Source organism: Hippocampus comes, unplaced genomic scaffold (assembly GCF_001891065.2).
Source record: "Hippocampus comes isolate QL1 unplaced genomic scaffold, H_comes_QL1_v1.1 scaffold132, whole genome shotgun sequence".
NCBI lineage: Eukaryota > Metazoa > Chordata > Actinopteri > Syngnathiformes > Syngnathidae > Hippocampus > Hippocampus comes.
In genome coordinates this window covers 2,584,510-2,609,535 of record NW_017805467.1, presented here as the reverse complement: position 1 = coordinate 2,609,535, position 25,026 = coordinate 2,584,510, and the positions used below count along the sequence as shown (strand labels likewise).

At 40.5% G+C, this 25,026-nt stretch overlaps 1 protein-coding gene and 2 long non-coding RNA genes across 7 annotated transcripts; 2 read left to right on the top strand and 1 right to left on the bottom strand.

Moving 5' to 3' along the window:
• Positions 1-1,460: 1,460 nt before the first annotated feature.
• Positions 1,461-24,792, top strand: dazap1 (DAZ associated protein 1). Of its 5 annotated transcripts, none has more exons than XM_019875404.1 (12): positions 1,461-1,627; positions 3,635-3,675; positions 5,910-6,076; positions 6,464-6,529; positions 7,256-7,363; positions 7,547-7,595; positions 10,511-10,593; positions 12,883-13,030; positions 13,617-13,649; positions 14,096-14,245; positions 15,329-15,493; positions 19,416-19,808. In XM_019875404.1, the coding sequence occupies exons 1-12, from the start codon at positions 1,599-1,601 to the stop codon at positions 19,517-19,519; spliced, it is 1,143 nt and encodes a 380-aa protein (XP_019730963.1). In that variant the 5' UTR covers positions 1,461-1,598; the 3' UTR covers positions 19,520-19,808. The 5 variants fall into 5 exon arrangements, with proteins under 5 accessions (XP_019730963.1, XP_019730962.1, XP_019730961.1 ...); XM_019875403.1 differs by lacking the exon at positions 19,416-19,808 and adding an exon at positions 23,969-24,792 and having other exon boundaries at positions 1,464-1,627; positions 7,259-7,363; XM_019875402.1 differs by lacking the exon at positions 19,416-19,808 and adding an exon at positions 23,969-24,792 and having other exon boundaries at positions 1,465-1,627.
• On the bottom strand, positions 15,500-17,864 carry LOC109519085 (uncharacterized). The gene is made up of 3 exons (XR_002168876.1): positions 17,806-17,864; positions 16,707-17,282; positions 15,500-16,089 (listed from the first exon to the last, which is right to left on the bottom strand). It is a non-coding gene; the product is annotated as an uncharacterized LOC109519085 (long non-coding RNA).
• On the top strand, positions 17,232-17,901 carry LOC109519087 (uncharacterized). Its single transcript, XR_002168877.1, has 2 exons — positions 17,232-17,263; positions 17,787-17,901. It is a non-coding gene; the product is annotated as an uncharacterized LOC109519087 (long non-coding RNA).
• Positions 24,793-25,026: the final 234 nt, after the last annotated feature.

Here is a 25,026-nt window from a genome sequence, read left to right as displayed (position 1 = left end):
GGTTGTTGTTGATTTACCCACAGACATGACAAGTGTTGCCACAGGGGGTTTAAAATGATAGAAGTGTAATGTGTGTGTGTGTGTGTGTGTGTGTGTGTGTTGGTGTGCGCGTGTTTGCGTGTGTGTGCGCGCGTGCGTACGTGTGCGTGTGCGCATGTGTGCATATGTGTGTGCGTGTCTGTGTATACAGTATTTTTTTAACCACTAGGCGGCAGCAGCAGTTCATTCTTTAAGGCCCTTGTCTTCATGACGAGTGGTCACTGGTCACCGCGATCCTCCTGAAACGTCATTCATCCATCCATCCATCATCCAGCCATCATCTATCAATAGGTATCTTTGACCGTGCAAGTGTAGCCAACCTAATACGTGCATTTGCATTCCATGCATCCATTTTCTAATCCGCTTATCCTCACAAGGGGCGCGCGGGGTGCTGGAGCCTATCCCAGCTGTCTTTGGGCAGTAGGCGGGGGACACCCTAAACCGGTTGCCAGCCAATCGCAGGGCACACAGAGACGAACAACCATCCGCGCTCACACTCACGCCTAGGGACAATTTGGAGTGTTCAATCAGCCTGCCATGCATGTTTTTGGAATGTGGGAGAAAACCGGAGCACCCGGAGAAAACCCACGCATGCCTGGGGAGAACATGCAAACTCCACACAGGGAGGCCGGAGCTGGAATTGAACCCGGTACTTCTCTGCACTGTGAGGTCGACGCGCTAACCACTGGATCACCGGGCCCGGCCCCTTATGTCAATTAGTTAATTATAGAGGGATGAAAACGAGCACACAAAAAAACGGACTATGAGGAAATACTTCTTTTGCTCCTTTGTAAGACATGCAGTATGATAATGATGACAAAATGATCTAACGGTTATTTTGAAAATCGATTAATATGTCAATTATTTTTTTCAATTACAATTATATAAAAAAACACCACATTATTCAGAATTGAAAGAAAATTCAAAAACATAAATGCACTAAGATACAGTTTCTGGTTTGGTCAATAACATGTAAGAAAATGGGGAAAATTTTTGATCACAGATGTCTGAAGGAAAGTAGGTATTTCCAAATGTATTTTGATTAAACACTAAAATAATCAGTCTGCTTTCGTGGAAGACGAGAGAAATTTGAGGATGCTTTACTGATGACAGTCTGAAATTCAACACTTTGAATTCAACAATGTCTTTACATGATAATTCCATGATCAAAATACTGTAGTAGTCAATGAATGGATTGTCACACTTCTAATAATGTGAAAAAATAGACCTGCTTGCCATAAATATATTGATCCAGCACATCTCTTTTGAATGATTGATTTCGCTCGTGACAGTGAGTGATGAGGTTTCACATTTGCAATCGCTTGAGATTTTTTTGTTGTTGTTGTGATCCAGTAAAGTTCCCCCGGTTGCTGTGGTGGTGGTGGCGGCGGCGTAGTGTTCCTTTAAAGGCGGCGCACTCTGCACTGTCGTCATTGCGCAGATCAGTTTTGAACCAAAAAGCGGAGTGACCTTCCTTCCTTCGCTCTCAGTGTGAGGGGGGCAGCAGTCAAGCGAGAAGCCGGCCACAGCTCACGCAGCGCCCCGCTTCAGTCACGGAAATGAACAACTTAATCGGCGATGAAGTCGGGTAAGCTCCTGCCTGTGAAGCGCCCTTAAAAAAGATGTAGTCGTTTTCTAAAGTTTTTTGGGGGGTAACTTGCACTCCTGCCGGGCTGTCATTTGACAGCTAGCGTTTGCTAGCGAGCTAGGTTAGCTTCAGTAAGTTAGCGAGAGTCCTAGCAGATGAAAATATGGGCAAAAAAGTGAAATTTATGGTGGAAGTCGTGAGTACGACAGCTCGAGCAGGAACGTCCTACGTTGGCTTTGGCTCCTGCCTCATTCCCTGTTAGGGAAATATGCCAAAGTGTCACGCTATTCACTTATGCCGGTTGTTGTGTTTTTCTCTCGGTTCGAAGCATTTGAGCTAGCCGAGCTAACGTTTGCTGGCGAAGCCCAAGTCTGACTGACTTGGCCAAGAGGACAATTAGCGGGCACCGAGGGAGGATTCGGCATCCTTTCCCAGGCTAGTCCTCCATCTTTCGCAGAATCGGGGTAGTATGCCCTTGGTCAGATTGAACAGAGCGATCTTGATAATGCGGAGGAGCACCTGCTGGTGAAATTGCAGCATCCGAGCGAAGCGTCTCTCTGACCGGGACCGCCGTGCTCAGACTGGATACAGCCGGCTTCAGCCTGTGTCATTGTACCTTCACAATTTGCTATTAAGTGGACGGTGAACACGAGCATACGTGGAGAATTCGGTGTTAAAGAACGTGAGGGAAAAAAGCTTGTCGGACTAAAATACTGTACTAATAAACTGGTGTTTATATCGCCCCCTGTATTTAGTGTCACCACTTCTACACCTCTGTCGAAGACGGTTTACACTTGCACTTTTTTGTTTACACCTGTCTGCTGTTTTTAATTTGCGAATCTCAATGTGTACACGTGCACTTTACTCTTCCACCGGTGTAACTGACTAAGTATACGAATATATTTAACTGCGGCAGTGCGACGATTAATCAACGTACCATATTGTATCTCACCCATCAATATTTTACGGATTAATTGATTATTAAAATTAGTTGCAACCCCATTTGACTGTGTACATTGTTGTACCTGAATGTTTCCGACTGTGTACTTTATTGTTTGCATCAGTGTACCTGACTGAGTGCATTTACGTACTTGATTGCATTTCCATATCTGACTGTATACAAATGTGCTACTGTATACTGTTTACCTGACTTTTTACACCATACCAGATTGTGTACTCTTATGTCGTTGTGGTGTACCTGACTGTGGACAGATGGTGTGTACTTTATTTTTTACATTTCTTTACCTGACTATATGCCCTTAGATGTACTTGACTGTTTGTACTTCTGTATCTGACTAATGTGATACATTGTGTGCACGTGAGCATGCAGTATACACTGACTGTTGTGTTTACCTTTGTAACTGACGTGTACTCTTTACACCAGTGTAACTATCGGTGTACATGACCGTGTACACATATGTAGTTGACTTTTTACACCTGTCCACCTGACTGCATATACTTAATGTATTTGACTGTTTACACCCGTGTACTTGACTCAGTACCTTTGTATATTTAGCTGTCTGCACTTGTGTACCTGACTGTGTACACTTTTGCACACTTGTGTATTTTATAGCTGAGATTGCAAAAGCAACTTTTGAAGTGTGCAAATTGAGAATTTAACATCGCAGAAAGGATAGAGCTTCGTTAAACACAACAAATTTAATACGACACCTGAAAAACTGATGTGCACTGCCAACAATAGACTTTGTTTTACTACTTGTTTACTTGTTTGAACCACTGCTCCACGAGACAAGTAAGAGGTGTCATGTTGGGATAGTGTTAAAAAAAGTGCATCCAATACCCCTACCTCTCCCCCAACCCTCCCTCCTTAATACATTTCCGAGGGATCAGGACTCTGCATTGGCAGATCCTCAAACTAAGGTCACTCGGACTCAAATGCAAAAAAATCGTGACATCCCTATATTTGATGGAAAGTTTTGTATGTATCGTGATTGTGAACTTGTGATGTCATTTTATATATATATTATATAATTTTTTTTCTTTCAGAAAATTATTTGTTGGTGGGCTGGACTGGAGCACCACACAAGGTAGGTATCTCAACTGTCATATTTAAACAGGAGAATAATCAGCTAATTTGCATGCAGTGTGTCGTGAATAAACAGCCATTTGTCTCCTGGACATAGTGGTACACTTTGTTGTCATATCAGAGAAGCCGGGTTCTAACTTATTAGGACTGGAAAAGGTGAAACGAAAGCATTCAGAATTGCTGCGTCAAATTTTTGCTGGAAAAAAAAAGCAGAGCTGAACGTTTATTATAATTATTCTTGCTTTTTAAAATATTTTTGTAGTGGCCTAAAAACTACTTCCATTGAATAGATGTTTATTACAATCTAATTCAGGTAACGCTTGAATGACTGCGACAATAACACTTGCTTGCTCATCACTGTAATAGAGTGTGTGTGTCTGGATGTGGGTGTGGGTCTGGGTGTGGGTGTGGGTGTGTGGCCTTCAAGCGCACTGTGGTCCCTATCCACCTGTGCTGCAATAGCACGCTGCAGTGAGCTTTGTTTAAAAAAAAAAAAAAAATTCTGAAACTATAGTATTTTAGTTTTTATAACTCCATTAGTTTAGTGTTTTTAGGTACGACCATCTTTAATATACTTATCCTTACTCTTCTGTTGCTTTGTAAATGGCCGTCACCTCATAGCTTTTAAATGTGTCCCACCTGTAGTTGGTTAATGGTTGTCTAACAAGGGCGGCAGCGATTGCCTGCTGTGTTGGGGCGCAGTGCTTTTGGCATAAATAACTGCATGCCTTCCTCAGTATGCCTCAGCCAGGTAAATTCATGTAGTCACTGCTTGTCAAAGCCACTGGCTCATCCGTTTTTGAGACGATATCGAAAGAGGAATAAAAAATAATGTTTCAATCACGGACACGTTGGCTTTGTGTTGTTCTGCTCCTAATTGGAAACACATATATGTAGCCTCGCTGAGGCATGGTCACTGTTTCAAAAAAGTGATTTATTTAGCTTTTCCCCCCCCCCCCCCCCCCCCCCCTGCCATATCTGCAACGCTAAAATCATAAATGTTACTTTGACACAAATGAAACTTTTATTTTAATAAACATGCCACGCTTGGATGGAAAAAAAATGGCAATATTTATCGGTCTGTATCATATGCCAGGGAAAATTATGATGCCCATAGCACCGACGAGCGGGGTAAAAACACGATCTGATCGGTTTCTTCTTCGGTAGTTGTTTCAGGTCTTTACTGTGCACTGCTGTTGATGTGGTGCAATGCTGTAACTGCAGTCTAAATACACGGTTGCCGCATAGAGATATCAATCACTCACTCAGCACAGCTGGAGCTTTACACTATGTTGAGCGATATCAATCGGCCTGGCTGGGGGTGGCACAAATTAGCTTGGGGCGGCCACCATGTAATTTTGAACACAGAAAAAAAAGTATGTATGTATGTATGTATGTATGTATGTATGTATGTATGTATGTATGTATGTATGTATGTATGTATGTATGTATGTATGTATGTATGTATGTATGTATGTATGTATGTATGTATGTATGTATGTATGTATGTATGTATGTATGTATGTATGTATGTATGTATGTATGTATGTATGTATGTATGTATGTATGTGCATAAGAGAAATATGAGTGGTTAGAATCTTGCTCGATTTACATGACTCTTGTTGAATGTGACTTTGGTCTAGTTACACAACCTCCTCAGAGATAGTCTAGGCTGTGTCCAATTCTTCACTGGTGGTTTCTTGTTTGACCACTGTGTAACTTTGGACGTGTGTGTCTTAATGGCACTGTAGCATAAAGATCACAAGCCCAGCACTGTGGAACTCCGCTTCTTCCCTTGTCATTGTCCGCAGGGCTTCCCAGCAATGAGAAAAGCAATTACAAACTCCTCAGTTGTTGTAACTTGCTCACTTTGACTCTGTGGGTGTGTGCTGGCATCTCAGGGTTGTGGCATTTGCTTGGCAATATGGAAGATGACGTTGGGTCAGTCCTTTAGGAATGTGGATACATGACATCTGTGTGTTTTCATATTTTGATGTACCAATTAAAAAAAAAACATTGCTTAATTACAACGAATAAAAGTAGTCGATGTTAAATGGCCTTTTCACAACTGTGCTGAAGGTATTTTCCAAGCTTCATTAATCATGTTGAGAGTATGCCTCTACCCCTCATGTTCAGGAGACAAATAGAGCTGAGTCATGTCTTTCATAACCATTTCACATTTGCTTAGTTGTGTTGTTTTTATCATTATTTTCTTTTTTTATCTTCTTCCCTCAGAAACCCTGCGAAACTACTTTTCACAATATGGGGAAGTGGTAGATTGTGTTATAATGAAGGACAAAACAACTAATCAGTCGCGAGGCTTTGGTTTTGTCAAATTCAAAGACCCCAATTGTGTACGGACGGTGCTGGAGACAAAGCCACATAATTTAGATGGCAGAAATGTAAGTATTTCATCTGAAAAGACTCCTGAAACAACACTGTATATGTGCATATTTTAAGAAATGCGTAGCCATAACCAGTTACAGTGTAATTGGTTATTCACAGGAACGAGATGTTTGTTAAGTACACGTAAGTGGTGGTATTCATGTTCCTTGTAAAGACTATTTGTTTGCCCTACAAGACTTACCTGTTCAAAGTCAAATCGACCAATTTGGCAGTTCAGATTGCAATTCTGACTGTATAAAAACACACTGTTAGTTTCCTGAACTGTATCCAGTGTTATTCATCACGACTGCGGTATCTCATCAGCCATTTATTCAGTTAAGCCGCTGTGAAAAACATTTGACATACACAATTGATTCTTAAACATTTCCTCTCTATGATGTCAGATTGACCCGAAGCCATGCACTCCTCGAGGAATGCAACCTGAAAAGACTCGAACTAAGGAAGGCTGGGTAAGGAGAGTCAGATTTTTATGTCGTAGAGTCAGTGTTTATGCTGAAATGATTTTCTTCATAGTAATATTAATAAGCCACAAATTCCACAAATGGGACACGGGTAGCAATCAAGGGTGAAATGTAAAAAAAAAAAAAAAAGTTTGGACCATTGGTTTGTCAAGTCAATCAATGCATGATTGTCACATTGTTTGTGTTTTGACCAATATTCAAATTAAATTCAGCTTCATCAGTTTTGATGTATAGCAATTTTGCTATACATAATGGCATTATCGAGTAGTAGTACTCTGTCTCGGCGAGTACAAAAATGTAACTACGTGTACACGTTCTTGCTTTGAAAAAAGTGTTGTTGGTGCATCCGTAATAACCGCGACCGATTCCTGATGTCTTTCTCTCATACATTCATCTCTTAGGGTTACGGCTCAGTTTTGACTGATGTTATCATTTGCAGTGTATTTGATTGAAGTCTTTTTTTTGTAGGAGCAGCCTCGAGCCTTTACAGTTTGAGTGCAGTGCGATTGTGAAGAGAGTGAGTGGAGAAAGCAGTGTTCCCTGATCTGTGGAGACTCGTGTTTGCATTGACATGACATGTTAAGAATTATACCCCAGGGCAAGAGGAGAACCTAATTTCTTCTGCACTGCCGGAATAGATGATGGCTAAGCGGCCCTTCCCAGAGGGATCCTTTAACAGACACTGTAATCCATACACTCCTTGTTTTCTTTCAGAAGGGCAGCAAAGCCGATAGCAATAAATCAAAGAAGATATTTGTAGGTGGAATCCCCCATAACTGTGGCGAGCCTGAACTCAGGGACTATTTCAATAGGTTCGGAGTGGTGAGTATTGTCAATTACATCAACAGTTCATGTTGGCCTTCTGACTGTTTGGCGACATTAAATAATGAAACAGCACATTTCATGGAATGGGAAAGAGCAAAGGGATATTTGTCTTGATTTGGGTAAACAAAGCACCTTGTCTGCTTTTGTAAATGGCCCTTGTTTCCCTTTGTCCAATTCAAGGTCACAGAGGTGGTAATGATCTATGATGCGGAGAAGCAGAGGCCCCGAGGTAAAAGCTGATCCCGTTTTCAACCCCCCCCCCCTCCCTTCCCTCCCACTCCCCTCCATCCATACCTTACCATCTTAAATCTAATGACAAACTATTTGGGCCCAAAGAGAAACAGACCATTCAACTGTGGAAATTACATTCATTGTAAACACTGCAGCCCATGCACACTTCCTGTGTGTGGGCACGCATTTGAGGTCACAGCAGGTTATCATAGTGTACGCAAAATAGACAGTATGATTTCTGTCATTACAGTCAGAGAGAAAACATCAAGAGGTATCGCAGAACACTTCTCAGCCTCTCTCAAACGGACCCTTTCATATCAATGTATTTTTCATTTTTTATGACATGACTAGAGAGAGATGCACACATCAACTTAATTAACATTATCTTGAGTAAACTTGATAACCACTTTAATATTCTTTATTTTTCAGAATTCATACAATTTAACCAAAAAAATCTAGAACGATAATACAGTAGATATTGTACTGTATCAGAAACAATGGTTTACAATTTTTAGTTTTTAAGCAGACACACAGCACAGGCTTAACACTGTTGCATCCGCTACAACTGTCAGTTAACTCGAAATGAAAATGTTACACTATCCGTCAAAAGTCGAAATCACATGCCAGTGTTTGAATACCTCCACAACAGGCAATTTAGGAGTAATAGCCATATTTTTAATTGAGAGAAGCTTAAGAAAAAAAAAATGAAATCCAAAAAGTTAATGCCAAGTCGTTAGCAGATGCTTTGGGGGGCAAAGCATCAACTGAAAGGGGAGACATTAGAGGCAGCCAGATGGTCAACATGCAAAAGGCACTGAGAACAGTTTGAGTCCTAAAGGGGGATCTAACCTTCAAAAGCGGCCTCAGCGATGAATGTGATCTTGCGTTTCTCAAGTACAAGGGTTTAAGTGTTTGCGACCAAAAAAAGGCCTCTTTATGAATTACCTGAACGTAGAAGAACATACGACAGAATTGCATCCATTCATGTATAGTGACGCTTTCAGCGTGAATTGCCTCACTGGGAATCAGACCAGCCATCGGCAATGTTGGTGTCAACCCCCTGCCCAGTGAGCTCCAGTCACATCTGTTTCATCTACATTTGTCCTACATAGCAATGATGCTGCGACCAGTGACCCACAACATGTTCTGTGTTACTGTTCCTCCTTCACTTCATTTCCTCTCTGTTGGGAGAAACAGAATAGTTTGTCATTGGCGTTTAACATGATCTAATGCACCAGTTAACACCATTGCACAATCTTTGTTAAGGTAACTTGAAAATGTTTGGTCTCGGGTTAAGTGTTCTTGCACATAAACGTACTGTAAATGGCATAGTATGTTTTACCATATGTAGAAATTTTAAGTCATTTTGTAAGTGAGCCCTTTCTATTTTTCTTTTCCTCTGTGCCCCTTCTCTCTGTGAATTGATTGAATGTGATTAACTGTGTCTCTTAAGATTTGTCTTTTCTCCTTTAGGTTACTGTGCATTGACTGGTACCACAGAGGTACAGGCCAAACTTTTGAGAATGCCCAAACCTTCAATTGGTTATTGGGGTGTATACAAAGTCATTCTCTTTCTTTTTACCCTGCCATATGAGATATTGCATCGAATTGTTAGATGTCAAACAAAAACCCCTCTAAATGCAGTTAATGTTTGCCCAAAGATACTTTCTATTTTGTGTTAAATATATGTATCAGGAGCAAGAAACAGCATTTATATTGAAAAATATTAAAACAAAAAAGAATATATACATTCTATAGATATGTTGTAGATATAGATAGATATACATTGCATTTTTTTGTACAGTATTAGAGCACAGAATGAATACCAGTTATTTAGTATTGCAACAAGTCCAGTGTCACCAGAAAACATGTCTTTAACCCTTTCATGGACCCTGTAATCTGATAACATGATAAACTGTCTACTGTAGTAGCCGCTGTCCTGGAAAGGGTTAACTAGGATCATAACACGGTCCTAAATTCTGATTGAGGACTGACAGAAGCTATTAATATCAATAGGCCACACGGCTTGGGGATGCTTGGCTGGAGGTCTCTAAAATATGTTTGTTGTCTCTTAGGATATTTAAGTGGATTCAGGTTAGGTCCCCAAGTAGAGATGGGTACTCAACCTAGTTCTGCCAAAGAGAAAATTAATTGAAAGTAGATCACTGTGGCACTCAGAAAAGTACTGTTAGTTTGTCAAATAAAATCTTTTTTTTGGGGGGGGGAGGCATTCTGCACTATTAATGTGTTAAGACCTGCATGTTACATTCCTATGAGGTTTTTTTTTTGTGTGTGTGTGTGATAATCTGGATCTTTGTATATGCCCCATGAAAACTTCACACACAAGTCATTTGGGCAGATCAGCCATGGCCTATATCTTTGTGTTATCATTTGCAGTGTCTTATTGTTCAATTTCGGCTTATCCTGGCTGACTCAAAAGTAAAATATTCAATTTGGGAAAGCTTGGAGAAAGCTGTAGGCATTCTACAATTTGTGTTTTTCATAGTTTTGTAATGCATTAACAATGGCTGCCACAAGTGTGTGCTCCAAAGCAAAATACCCAGGAGAATTCAAGGTGGGGTTTGGATGAAACCGCATAAATCATGCCGATTTAGTAGTACTGCTAGGTTTAGATATAGATTCACCAATATTTATTATGTCTCCTTCATTCTTCATTCATGTCACTTAATTCTCAAAATGTTCCAGAGTAATGTTCCCTTCAAGCCACCAGACTGAAGAGGCTTGGATTCGGTGTGTGCTTCGTGGTTGTGCGACGTCATCCAAACCCCAGGAGCCTCTCGCTCAATCTTGACAGATCCTCACTCTGCCGAATCCCAATACTGTTCTTCATCTTGTGTTGTCACAACCCCCCCTCCCCCCTGCTACCTTGATTCACTCTTGGTCGTTGGCTAGGTTTTGGATTTATTACTTTCGAGGCCGAACAATCGGTGGACCAGGCTGTCAACATGCATTTTCACGACATCATGGGCAAAAAAGTGTGTAGTTGTAGTTTTATTTTAACCTTCAGATAAAACAGAGGCTTAGGCGACTGACTTCATCTTACAATACAACGTGATGCGGTGACGTACAAATGCTAATGCATTTGGTCAATTTCCAAGTTTGATCTGACAGTTAGGCTAATTGGTTTCATGCTCAACACAAAAGTATGTTCTCTACACTGACAAGTGCTGTATTTTGGTACTTCAGATCTTGTCGCCTAAGGCTCTGTTTCTAAATGACCACTCCTTTAGGTTGTTTGATGTAATTTTATTCTCAAAAGTAATTCAACGGTAGAACAAAATCTGCATGTTCATGTATAAATGCATTTCTCAGCATACATAATTGGAATAAATAAATAAGAAATAAAAATCATTCGCAGCCCACCAAATCGCAAAATTTAATTCACCTAAAGGATTGGTCTAATCAGTTCTGGTTTTTAAAAAAATATTTTTATTATTTTTTATGTTTTTGGTTGGCAGGTCACTTCCACGGCAACATGTTTTCTTTTACTTAAAAAAAACAACTCAGTGACCTCAATCAAAGAATCTCCATACTGTGTCCATCCGCCTGACAAAAACATTTTGCAGCTCTCCTAAATCACAGTTGAGAAAATAGACGGTAAAAACGTTGCCTTCATGGCGTGTGCTAGACAAGCTTTGCATCCGGAGAAAGTAAGTACGGTAAATAATTCACCATGATGCAATGTTTAAGATTGTCTTCTCACCTCCCGGTACCCGCATTGGGGCTTCTGCTGCTATAATGGCAAACATCACCCACCTGGAACCTTATCTGAGTGAAATGTTAAAACAAGTGTGTTTATATCATAGCTATGTAGTTCAGATTAGCAACGTCATATTAACATAAAAGCCACTGTCTGTTTCCACTTAAAAGTGGCAATTGACTCTGTTTGGTTATTTTATTTTATTTTTTGTATTAAATTAATGACTCACAGAAGGCACCAAGGATATCTTAATTAAAAGGTCACTTTCACATTAGAGATATATCTAGGCTGAATCCAATCTCATTGGTGATGGATTTAGCTCAACCTGTAAACTCTCCAGTTAGACACCCCCATGACTTTGCCCTGATTTTTCAGCAGGCGTCAAGGCTCAACTTAATCCATTGTTCTTGACTTGACATTACCTTACACTGGGACTTGGGGGAGCTTGGGAGGTATGAGTTACAAAATTAGAAAATGGAGCACGTCAAACTGAGGAACAAATCCCAGTTCTGTTGTTGGGGACTTTACAGAAGTCATGGTATCCATCACACGAAGCTGTGATGCCCACGGGAGAAAGCGCTCTGGTAGCTGCCGGCGGCAGCGGGGCCACTATCAGACGTGCGTGTAATTGGGTCGACGGAGAAAAAAAAGAGAGGAAGCTGGGGTTGCCAGCAACACCTTAAAGCTGGGTGGAATTTGTGATTCATTTTCTTCCTGCAAGGTGACCCTAATAACTCAACCCCTCAGTCTATTTCTGGTTGGCTCCCCCTTTAGTCTCTGCCCGTTTCTTTGAGCTGGTTAACTGTTTGTTGCTGTGCCTTGTCACCCAGTTTTTTTCCAATTCAAAATGCGTCTCTGACTTGGGCCATTCAAAATACTGTACATGCATAGATTCCAAGTAGATGATATGGTTGGTGAACTATCAGTGTCAAGTAACAAATGGAACAGAGATGAGTTTGTGTCATGTTACCTTTTGACATTTTTGACAATATTGCACCTTTTGACACAGTATGAACATTCGATTTTATACTGACAAATGTTCATTTGTTCTTTCTGCATGTTTACCTTGTATTCTTTTGGAACTGAAGTACAATTTTCTCTCTACGTCCATTCCCCTTAAAAAGTATTCCAGTTAGAATAAATTGAGATCTCTCTGTATGCATTAGATGAAGAAAGGTAAGTTGTAATTTTACATTAGTATACTCTTGTTTTGTAGAAGGCAGTTCATTGAACTAAAAAAAAAAAAAAATCTATGTTTCTCAGGTACATTAAATGCTCAGGTCAAGACACGTTTACATTTTAAAAACTTTTTTTTTTTTTTTTTTTTTTACTTTTTGGTTTGCAGTACCTGATATACATAGCTGTACTTGTCTCCTGGTTACCCCCAAATTTGGATTTAGATATTCAATCCATGCTATTGTCCTAAAGTGAAGCTTTTGAAATTGGCCACCAAACAATATAAATGTCTTAAAATTTGGGTTAGGACACGTCTTACTAGGTGGGAGACTTCATGGGCCATTTGCTGGTATTACCAAATTGTATCCCTGCCTTGTCCTTTGTCCAGGTTGAAGTCAAGAAGGCAGAACCCCGTGACAATAAAGCTCCTGGCCAGCTAGGCCCAGGCCAGTGGGCACCCAGGAGCATCTTGAGTGCAGCTAATGGTTGGCCAGCACAGCCTGCCCAGGCTTGGCAACAGCCTTACGGGCCACAAGGTAAGTGCAAAGAAACAATAGGCGTTATTAGTTCTTTGACTAACAGCTACCTTCTGTGAAAATATTCTAGATCAGGGGTGTCAAACTCATTTCACATTGTGGGCCACATACGGACTCGGTAGATGTCAAGTGGGCCGAACCATTAACATTATACCATACTGTGCTATGAATCACCAAAATATCATCTCTTTCCTTTGTTTTGGTCTCAAGAAGCATTGATTGGCGCTTTCATATCATTTGCTGCGTTGGGTCTATCTCGGTGACAGACTGAGACTGCTGTTTTCTTCCCCGATCAAAACAATGTTGTCTTCTACTGTGATCAAAAGTGTGCCCCCTAGTGGATAATACACGAATTGCATTTTATTTAAAATATTAATTCTGTGTCTTCAATGCATTTTTTTCGCTTTTAAATTATCCCGCGGGCCGGATCGAACCTCCTTGGGGGCCGGTTCCGGCCCGCCGGCCGTATGTTTGACACCCCGTTCGAGATTATGAGTCAGTTTCAAAGCTCAACTGGATTTTGAACAAACCTCTTCTTTCCATTTTTTTCCTTTGTCTAAATCACTGTATTATTTTGTCCCTGAAGGCATTTGGGTATCCACGACTGGCCAACCAATAGGTAGGCTCTCAACCTCGCCTTTCCAACAACAACCAACCAAACATTACTGATGTTTTATCCATGTAATGATGTGAAATCAAATCAGTTTTGCTGTATGATGGCAAAATTACTCCAAATCAAGTGTTTGCACACTGTGGCTTTGTACTTCTTATATTTATCTTATGTAGCTACGGTGAAATAATGAACCATTTTAATGCAATTTGTGATTGACGGAGACCATAATTTTAAAGATTTTGTTCAAAAGTGTTCGCTTCATAGTTAATCACATTGTCAAAAACAAAGATGTCACATCTACCATATTCTGAGCCAAAACAAACTGGATACCATGCATATTGTAATTATTTATGGACATGTTATGCCAGTAGTCGCAAGTGTTAACTGGCATAGCACACATGGTTCAGTTGATAAGAAGTGTGTACAAGAAATTGTGTTCTCTAATTAAGCAGGTGGTTATGGACCTCCATTAACAGCAGGCCGGGGGACCCCCACACAGCCCCCTTCACCTTTTAGTGCATTCCTGGTCACCACCCCAGCGGGCAGCTTTGCTGCACCTCAGGGCTACCCTCCGCAGGGCTTCAGTACAGCACCTCAATTTGGTGAGTGACGCTGACACGGTCATTGCAACCAAATGCTCAGTTGTCTCGGAAGTTAGTAGTTTAAATTATACACTGAACAAAACTAAAAGTAGTTTCTGAAACTGATGTTGGTAGAGAGAGAGAGAGAGAGAGATTAATATCTCTATCTCAGTGGTTCTCAACCTTATTAGAGGTACCGAACCCAGACAGTTCAGATGCACATTCATCGAACACTTCATTACTGAAATATACAAATTCAAGAAGTGTTCCTTCAGTTTTGCCGGTGCTAGACTAGAGTTGCTCAACTTTGCATGACAAGTCATGCAGATAGGATGCTGAGTCCCATCATGTTCCGTGATGCATGTGATTCCATGCGGTACATATTCGTCCAACCACTTTGGGGTTTTTTTTCCGACATAATTAGCGTGTATTAAAACATTCTAAAATAAATCACACGTTGACTACTGAGCAAACTAAATTTCCCACAGCACTGATTGTAATGTGATCATCTGCAGCCAGTGATGGCCAAGCGGGCGTGTCATAACTAATTTACATGTTGAGTCGGGTGTGTCTTAACCTCCATGACAGAAGCTCCGTCAAACCCCTGAGACCGATTTACCGAACCCCTGGGGTTCGATCGAACCCAGGTTGAGAACCATTGCTATCTGTCTGTCTATCGATCGATCGATCAATCTACTGCACCAAATACAAGATACGAGCGACTTTTTTGGGCTGAACAAGCCACCGTAGCTTGGCATCGTTGGAAATATTAGCTCGTAGTGAGTGTTGGTCATACGTGATCCTTTGTCTTTTGTTGAGCCATGCCGCTGCCATCATGTTCATCATCAAAATTTAGAAAAATAACATCCTTAAATGTGCATTGTTTGAGCTGTTCTTGACGTTCAAAATAATTTTGCAGCTCCAATAAAAGCACAATTGTCTCGATCAAGAATCACGCACCATGGGCACCATCTCATTAAAGTAATGCAGGAAGCAGTGTAGAGCTTGATGGGAGGTGTGCCTTGAAAGAAGCTAGCAAGTTATTGAGAGGCAAAAGTATGATTCGAGAAAAGTCATTAAGATGATCATTTTATTGTGTTACAGGTTACAGTTTTGGCACTCCTCAAGCAGAACAGTATGTTCAGCAGGTTCCTCCTCCACCTACTACTCCAGGAACTGCAACATTGGGCTTTGCTCCTACCACTACACCAACTCAGGACTTAGGCAAAGCTTCATCTGGGCAGCCTGACTTTCCGTATAGCCAATATGGTAAGCAGTGTTGTGGTTGTTTGCTCTTCCATAGGCCTTTCTCTCCTATTTCATTTTTTGATACACCTAAGCACACGCCGTGCCACTAGATCATTTTTGGTCACGACGGGAATTGCTTTTAATGCTAATGCATTGTTGACGGCGTTAACACAGAGCTTGCTGTTGAAATCATTTGTTAAACAGCCTACATGCTTCTTACATGAAACCCTCTCCCACCTGAGCTGTGAAGTGGCTGTCATTTGTATCAGGTCCCTCCAGCAGGGCTCTGGTTGCATAAAAGTTTGGTAGGTGTTGGTTTGAATTAGATCATCCTGCCTCGCAATGCTTGTTGTTTTAGCATTTATTTCATTCTTGACAGATTGCTTCATAAAGCTTTGTAGAAGTCCTTATGTCTTCTAGCTATTTCCTCCCAAACATTCCATTTCTTTTTTGAGGGCCTTGTTGATTTCCATTCTCGGTCTTGGCACGATTGTCATACACAATACCATTATGAAACCATCTGGAGTTAAGCATGCTTAAATGACTTTCAACTAGGGGTGCACCAGTCACATTTTTTCTGGCCAATAGCCAATCCCAGATCTTTAACAAGCCTTGACCTGCCAATCCTGATTTTTTTTTTCTCCTCTCCATAGCCAACATCATACACCTTCAATGTTCAAATCTGGTTTTATTGTAAACCATTAAACAATACCTGTGAAACAATGCAGAGTGATTGCTTAAACTGCACAAATTAGTTCTCTCAAATAAAAATGAAAACCCCATTAGTCATCTCATAGCAGAAGAGGACAGAGGCTGTCTTTTTCAGACCTCTGCGGCGGGAGATACGATCGGTCGACAAGATTGGTTTTGTTTTAAAGGATCGGTTGACCCTATGAAATGAAGAAAATAGACCCCGATACTGATCCCAGCCGATTGATTAGTGCGCCCCTACTCTAAACAATTTTCAACATCTCTTGCATTTGTTCATACCATACCTGCATGCTTCTAACTGAAATGCAAATGCATTATGCATGCAGATTTTAAATCTTTCTAATCTTTTTTAGTCATTTTAAATGTCTGTGTTCCTTCATATCCCTTTCTGTGGGACGTCCTTTTTTGTTTTTTGTTTTTTTTTTGGGGGGGCGAGGGGTCTTTGAGCTTGAGGATATTGTTTAACATTACCTTTGTCAGTGTTGTCGGGCATCTTCAGTTGTTACCAATTTTCAACAAGCACAAGATGGCCAAGTGCAAACAAATTGGCACTGCTGAGTTGCACCTTTTCCAGAGTACTTTGTTAGCCTGCAGAATTAAGTTTAATATCTTGTTGAGAGCATAACATGAGTATGGTTCACCTTTTCCGCTTAGGTACATAAACATTGTCACTTAAGAGTCAATTATAAAGGAAAAGATGCATACAACATTTTCTGAGACCCGATGAGTTGGCTCTGTCTTGAGTTACCTATCATTTTCTGTTTCCTGTTTGTTCATTTCTTTCATTTCGCCTTTTGCGCTCAGTCTTCCCTGCATCTTCAGACCTCCACTTAAGAGACCAAATATTGCTGCATAAGTAACTTTTTTCCCCCCCCAATGACCTTTTACCCTAAAATTTGTCTTTTGACTGGCTAAATGCCAGAGGTCTTCTGAGATGACATCATTTGTTTTAGACGTCTGTGGTAGAATTAGACGAGGTTCAAGAAAAATGACTTGTGCATATTCATCATTAAAATCAGAGCTGTAACAGTAAATGTCCCTGACATGCCAATATATTTTTCCCAGTGATCCCTCACATTGGTGGGGTGTCAGAGATTTTCTCGGACAAAGTTAAAGAAATGACTCGGCACACAGGAAAATTGTCTTCAATATCGGCGGGAGGGGATCTCTGAGAGCGAACGACGGTAGTTGCTCCGATGATCACACTCTCGGCTCCCTCTCCACCGGTTCGAACTTTTATTGCAAAATACAAGAAAGACACTGCCCCCGAGATTTGCATACCGCACCCCCCGGTCCGGCCCCTCGGTAGTGATCTGATCTACCCGAATACACAAGTCACAGACTTTGCTGATGACAAATGTCCACCTGGGCGCGACAGCGGTTCCCAAACTGTCTTTTGGTATTCAACAACTCTTTGTTCCCAATTTGTTCATTCCCACTCTGTGATTGAATCTAGCCTTCTTCCATCTGTTCGCCCCCCTTGCTTTGACGTGATTACTCAAGAAAAGGCCCTCCGCCCAAACGGCCGACACCTCTGCGCTGAGTATGTCCAGACATGCCCAAATTAACCGAAACTTTAAACATGATACAATTTTGTTCATAGATTTCTCTATCATGGGGACACAGCAATATTTGTTGCTGTAAAAATTCACGTCACATTTGATTGGATGGAAAGTTTTGCCTTGACACTTTAATGCATAAAATTGTCTGCAACCTTTGAGTTACTCCTTCGATGCAACATTAAACTACGAAATATTGCAGTCAGTTACTCTCTTCACCTGATATTCATTTAGAGGGCTGGTGTAGCGTGCAAAAGTTGCATGGGATTTTTTTTTTTTACATATTTCAGAAGACAAGTTGGTATGACAGTAGAGGCAGGCAACCAGGTCAGCAAATAACATGCATATCATCGCTGTCGGGGAGAATCCACACATCTCCAAAATCATTACAGTTCAAGAAAACATACAGCAACAACAACAAAAAAGTGCCTGGCAATTGTACATTGAGGAACATTGTCCTTAAACTCCTCGACTATTTTCTCACGCAGTTATTCACAAAGAGGTGAACCGTCTTTGCTTGTGAATAACTGAGCAATTCAGGGAAGCTCATTTGATACCCAATTATGGCACCCACTTGTTCCCAGTCAGCCTATTTACCTGTGGGATGTTCCAAACAGGTTTTTGATGAGCATTTCTCGACTTTCTCTGTCGTTTTTTGCCACTTGTCCCATCTTTTTCTGGAACATGTTGCAATCGTAAAATTCGAACTTACCGGTAATGATTATTTGCGAAGAATTGATCAGTTTGAACATGAGATATCTTTGTAGTGTATTCGATTAAATATAGGTTGAGCATGATTTGCAAATCATTGTATTCTGTTTTTAATTTATGTGAAACACAAAATTCCAACTTCATTGGAATTGAGTTTATACCAAAATTCTACTTCCGGTGTCCTACAGGAAGTGCACATAATTGTTTCACCATGAGAGGCAACAGAAATAAGGTGGATATAACCCAACTATATTCACTGGGTCTAGGTCTAAAAACATCCAGACTTTTCTTGAGACAACATAAAGTGACTTGCGTAAATATTCAGCCCCTTTTGAACTTTTTGACCTTTTGTCACATTCCAGGCTTTCAACATAAAGAAATAAAAATAGAATTTTTTGGTGAAGATTCACCACAAACTGCGACACAGTCGTATAATGGAACGAAGTTCATACAATATTTTAAACCTTTTTTTTAAGAAACAGAAAATTGCAACATGATATAATACAACCACTTGACTGTCAGTGCAGCCAACTAACTCCAGAGGTTCACTGAGGATTTTTGAATGTGTGCATGAGACCACCACTGCAAACCTACCAAGACCTGGGCTTCCTTCTAAACTTTCAGCCCGAACAAGGGGAGCACTGATCACAGATTTAGCCAAGAGGCCCATGATCCCTCTGGATGAACTGCAGATGTCCACAGCTGATGTGGGAGAATCTGTTATCCCGTACAACTCTTCGTCGGACACTGCACAAAACTGGCCTTAATGCAAGAGTGGCAAGCATAAAGCCAATTCTCAAAGAAATCGATAAAAAGTCTCATTTGAAGCCACCTGGGATATGTACAACACGTGGAAGAAGGTGCTCTGGTCAGATAAGACGAAAATGCCACTTTTTGGGGGAAAAAAATGAAAGTAACACCGCAGATCACCCTGATCATGGCCCCGGGCTGCTTTTCATCAGCAGGGACAGGGATGACGGATGGAGCCAACTACATGGCCCTTTTGGAAGAAAACTTTGTGGAGTCTGCAAAAGACCAGAGACTGGAATGCAGACAACGATTCTAATGGGACAAAACTAAACATTCTAGTGTTAGAATGGCCAAGTCCAGACTTGAATCCAATTTAAAATCTGTGCAAAACTCTGAAAACTGCTGTTCACAAATGCTCTCCATCTCACCTTACTGAGCTCGAGCTGTTTGCAAGGAATGATAGGCAAAAAATTTAGTCTCTTGATGTGCAAAACTGATTGAGACATACCCCAAAACACTTGCAGCTGTAATCGCAGCAAACGTTGGTTTTACAAAATATGAATTTAGGGGAGCTAAATAATTTGGCATGCCCTGCTTTTAATTTTTTTTTTTAATTAAAAAAAATTGTAAAATATTGAAAGAATTTTGTTTAAGATTGTGTCCCACTTGGTGTTGATTCTTCACAAAAAAATCTAAATTTTATACATTTGTTTGAAGCCTAAAATCTGGCAAATGTCAAAAAGTTCAAGGTGGTCGAATACTTTGTGCAAGCCACTGTACTGCAACAGGCTCCTGAAGATTGATAAAGGGCGAAGTTATATGACACTTCTCGCATTTCAAGTGTCCAATGTAAATCGATCTCTTTTCACACTGTTGTCAACATTTTTAATTTGGTAATGTCTGAAAATAAAAAGTGACAATCGTATTGATCAATTTGTGAACAAATGTAAACCTTATTTAAACACAGGGAATTTCCTCCGGACAGCAGCGATATGCACACTTTAGAGTTATATGAAAATACTTTGACTTCCCAAGGACACTGAGAAGTGACTCATCGCCAAATGCAAGTGTAGAGCCAGTAAATGAGTAGAACTGTTAAGCTCTGTCAAGTTATAGTAAGAGGGATACTAATTACAGTAGTCAGCCAGTATAAGGGTTCAGTCAACGTGGTCTCCTCGTCTCCCTGATAGGCTTGGGTAACTACCCTCAGGACCGCTCTGCCTACGGACCAACGCGTCCTCACACTTATGGTCAGGATGATCAGGGAGGATGTAGTGCAGGTAGGTGCCAGCATCATATTGTCCAACGCCAGAAGTAGCATTTCTTCATTACTGTAGTGTCCGTACTCATACTACAACCGGGTTCTTTGTCTCTTTTGCATGCGCATTCAAATTCTTAAGAGTATGGTAAAGCACGGCCATTGGTTGTGAGCTTATTTGAACGTAATTTGCAATCAAATTTGCTGCCAAAGCTTCAAAAGTATTGTCTCCCTCTGTGGCTATTGCTTTACTATACCAAGACAGCTCCTATTTTTATTCTTTTTTTTTCTTGTCTGCATTGCTTTGCAGCTTACAAAAAAGGATGATCTAATGGTCAGGAATACAGTAGGTTCATGACTCAGTTGTGTTTATGTATCACCGTTTACCCAGTACTTTTTCATTCACGTCCTTCTGCCACATAGTTGAAGTTATCTAAAATGTAGACCAATTTAGAGGACACAATTCCAAGTGTTTAAAGAAACCATCTACTGGTCTTTAGTTTGACATTTTTATTTCTGACTTCATTTTATAGACGTTCAAATGAGAGGATCAAAATGTGGTTTCTCTTTATTGTATTAGTTCATGCCACTCTCATTCCAGTTAGTATAGTTTTTCATGTACAGGTATCTGTGTTTGTGACCTAAAAAACTAGTCTGGTGAAAAGAAACCAAACTCATCCCTCACCCCTAACCAGGAAGATTTAGAGTCTACAAGCTACCTGACTTTTCTTTTTCTGGGCATCTGTGATTCTCATCCAATTTTTAGCGTGATGTTGTCACCAAGTGTCCATGTAGAAGAATGTGAACTGATTGTTCAGGATGCTTCTTGCCCTTTGCGGGCTTTGAATGAAGGTCTTAGGAACATGGTTGGTCCGTATGAGCAAGCAAATATCAGTGATGGCAATTTTCCGCGGATACGCGGAAATCCGCCGTTTTATTTCTTAAATTGATCATTTTTGTGAATCGTCTAAATCCGTTGAGAAAATTTTAGGGGGGGGTCAGGTACCTTATCGTCGAGTTTTCACGAGCTCTCCCGATCAGTTCATCTTCCAATTGTAAACAGCCCTGCGATTGGACGTGTATGATGTCTTACTTGTTGTGATTGGTCGCTATATCGGCAAATACAAATCACAACCAATCCGTGTTCGCCTTCCTAAACCTCTTTCTCGCGAAATGCCGAATGTTATCGAGACTCGCGGCGAAGCTAAAGTGCGTCAGATAGATGCGGCTCTGAAAAACACGTTTCGATGGGACTGGTTGGATAGAAAGCTGACGGTGTCCCCAGTAGGAAACAGTAAAGAGGAACCATTGTGCTTGTGTCGCAGACATTTCTACTGAAAAGTAACTACTCGATCTCAAGCGTTTTTTGACAGCCTGGAGCTTGTGTAAAAACAAGAGGAGTTGGCTAAAAAGAGAGTGGAAAAAGACGGAGAGGACCAATAAGCTTTTAGCGCTTGCTAAAAAACTTAAAATGAAGAGAAAATAAAGTATTCTACCTCATGAAACTGTCTATTGTTGTATATACTGTAAATAGACATCCACTTTATATAATAAAATACATTCATAACCCATATATAGTAAACCGTGTGGGACTTCACTATCACTGTATGAGGTAAGAATCAACAGCTTTTTATCACATTTACACAACACTTTATGAATACAAGTAATGAACAAATCTTAAATATGGCAGGGGATGTGTTTCCTTTTTTAATTTTGATTTTGAGCAGCAAATTTGGAGTTACATATTGGTGCTCAACAGGAATGCATAAGCAAAATTGCACAAATTTTCACTTGAAAGAATAGTGGCAATCTTGGGATTTTTTTCTGTTCAAGTTTCAAATAGTGTGTAAATTCAATACACTTCATCTTCAGCATGTTTAGTGCCACTTTTGTAAGTAACCACGCCCCGTCCAGGCCACGCCCCTTTCCGTTTTTTTTTTTCCATCACTCGCCATTGCCATCACTGAAATATGCAATTAACAGGGAATTTCCTTTATAACTTCAAAAGGGACAATGGCTGTCCTTAATCCGGAAAAGGGTGGAGCCCAAAAATGTTGACCAGAATGAAATCTCTTGACAAAAAAAGGTTTATTTCCCAAAAGGGCGCAAGACCGACAAAATAAAACAGAAGCTGGGACAGGTAGTGAGGAAATCCAATGGTGAGAGAAACACAAAACAAACTCCTCTATAACTTTGCAACTTTAAACAATAACGAAATAAGACTATGGCAAAAACAGAGAACACGAACTTCACTTGGTATGTGGAGCGTGAGCGAGGAAAATAATCTGACAGCGACTTGACAGCAAAGCGATCCTTAAGTAGGAATTGATTACAATGCAAAACAGTTGCATTGCTGGAATGAACACACTCCACTCCATCTGGAGCTGAAAACCAAAACAGAAAAACAGATCAAGACATGACAGCTATAAAGTACTGTCTTTTGATGTAATACTGTTGGAATAAGTGTTGCCCAGTGTATGACATTTTTATACCCTGTGTGTGTGGGTGGGCCGGCGGGTGGGTATGGGTGTGCCCTCCAAATTGTACATATTTTATATGAAGGGCAGCACTGTAGAAGAGTCTACTACAGTTGTGAATGTCAGTTTAAATCTTGGGTCTGCGCTTCCTATGTGGAGGTTGTGTGTTTCACCTGTGCTTGGGGTGCTTTTCTCAGGGTATTTTGTGTGTGTTTATTTTCTTTTTTAATTACTCACGGGCTACCAAAGCTGAGACTTATGACAGCTTTGAGTGAAGCATAATTCAGAAGTGACACCAAGTGAAAGGAAAGATATTCTGTCACCCAGTCTCAATCATGTCTTTTTCAAAACCTGCCATGAAGAGAAAGGTTGGCGACAGGAAAAGACAATTTCAAGCAAAACAGGAGACCTGAATGTTTTTTGGTTGAGTGCACAGTCCAACATGTCTTAAACAGACAAAGAAAGTTGCAGTGCTCAAGAAATCCGACATTGCTCAACTGGACATGCTGAGGAGTATACAAAATACCAGGGAGATGAGAGAAGTGGGTGTCAATCTTGTTCACATTCTGATGAACTGTTATTTAAGAGGAAGTCAACCCCAAATTTTTCTTTCCAAGAATAGTGTATGCTCTTTGAAGCCCCACTAGTCTAAATGCTGTATTCTGAATAATATAGCGTTTGTGGAATGTGAATTGAACAGTACAATCCACCCGTTTTTGTCAAGCTCAGGGGCAGCCATTTTGCCACTTGCCGTTGATTGAAAATGGCATCACAGTTGCTCTGATAACAACCTATCATGGCTCAGCTTCAGAAAACAAGTGAGCTGTGATTGGTTGTTTCCTGACCCATGAGCAACTGCCATGTATTTTCAGTTGACATAAAATGGCTAAATGGCTGACCCCCTGAGATTGCTAAAACCTAGTGAAGATAAGTGGTACAGAGAATGGATGGATGGCTATTTTACATGCTTAGTAATTGTCAGTGGTAAATTGATTTTTATTGTCACCTCAATCCTTCTCGCCCACCACAGGCTACGCTCAGGACCTGACTGCATTCAGCCACACCTTTGCAGACCCGAGTCAGACAACGGCCTCGTATGGCTCAGCGCAGCCCATTGCAGCTCCACAGCCTGCCGCCAGTGCATTTGGTAGAGGGCAGAACCACAACGTACAAGGCTTCCATCCATATCGACGTTGACTGTCAGTTTGGGACAGGGATGTTATGTAAAATTTTACACAAAAATAATCTGGGGGGAGGGGAGAGGGGTGAAGTCAGGGAACCTCGTGTTGGATTGTCCTTTTGGATTATTTTGAATGCGAATTGTGAAATGGAAACCTGCAAGACAGAAGGTCTTCGTTTGTTCAAGAGTTGTACAAATATTTTTTTTTTACCTAATTTATGGAAAATTCATGACGAAATTCAAAGATGCTGTTATGTCCAATAATGTTTTATAGTAGACCTAAAACTACTTTGCAATAATTCTGATTGTCGCGTCAAACACTAGCACATAGACTATATGGAAAGAGACTTGCATATAAATATGTATATTTATGGTTGACACAAATGAAAACAGGGTTTTGCATTTCCCTAGCTTTAAATTCTAGGGAAATTGTTTTTATTTGGTCACTATTGTTTACTTTCTGAGCCTTTCAAGTTTGTTTGAAATTGAGATTATAGATATATATTATACACAAACTGTGCAATTTTTAAAAAAAGGAATTTTGTACTAAAATGTACACTTTGCTTGTTTTGTTTTTATTTAAAGACATAGACTTCCCTCAGGTGGCTGTTTTGGGTGCGTTTTGCACTTATGCAAAAAGGACAACTTATTAAAAAAAAGTTTTAAGGATGTGATTTCTTGAAGGAGCCAATGCTAATCTCATGTGATTTCACTTTATCCATACATACATAGCATTATAAAATTGTGATGCCCTTGTATGCGATTACGAATGACAGTCGCTGATGCACGTTTTATGAACATGAGAGCTAAAAGAACACTCGTTCAAGAGCTGCTATTAGGCCCGCCCACACTCAGTTTCATACAGTACAATATTACTGAACCTAGTATTAAAGAACATTCAAAAGGGA

Excerpts from the sequence above, each read along its gene's own strand:
- dazap1 (XM_019875402.1), top strand. The coding sequence starts at position 1,599 with ATGAACAACTTAATCGGCGATGAAGTCGG. Across the intron at positions 6,530-7,255 it reads CTCGAACTAAGGAAGGCTGG|AAGGGCAGCAAAGCCGATAG; the intron begins GTAAGGAGAGTC and ends GTTTTCTTTCAG. Across the intron at positions 15,494-23,968 it reads CTTTCCGTATAGCCAATATG|GCTACGCTCAGGACCTGACT; the intron begins GTAAGCAGTGTT and ends CGCCCACCACAG.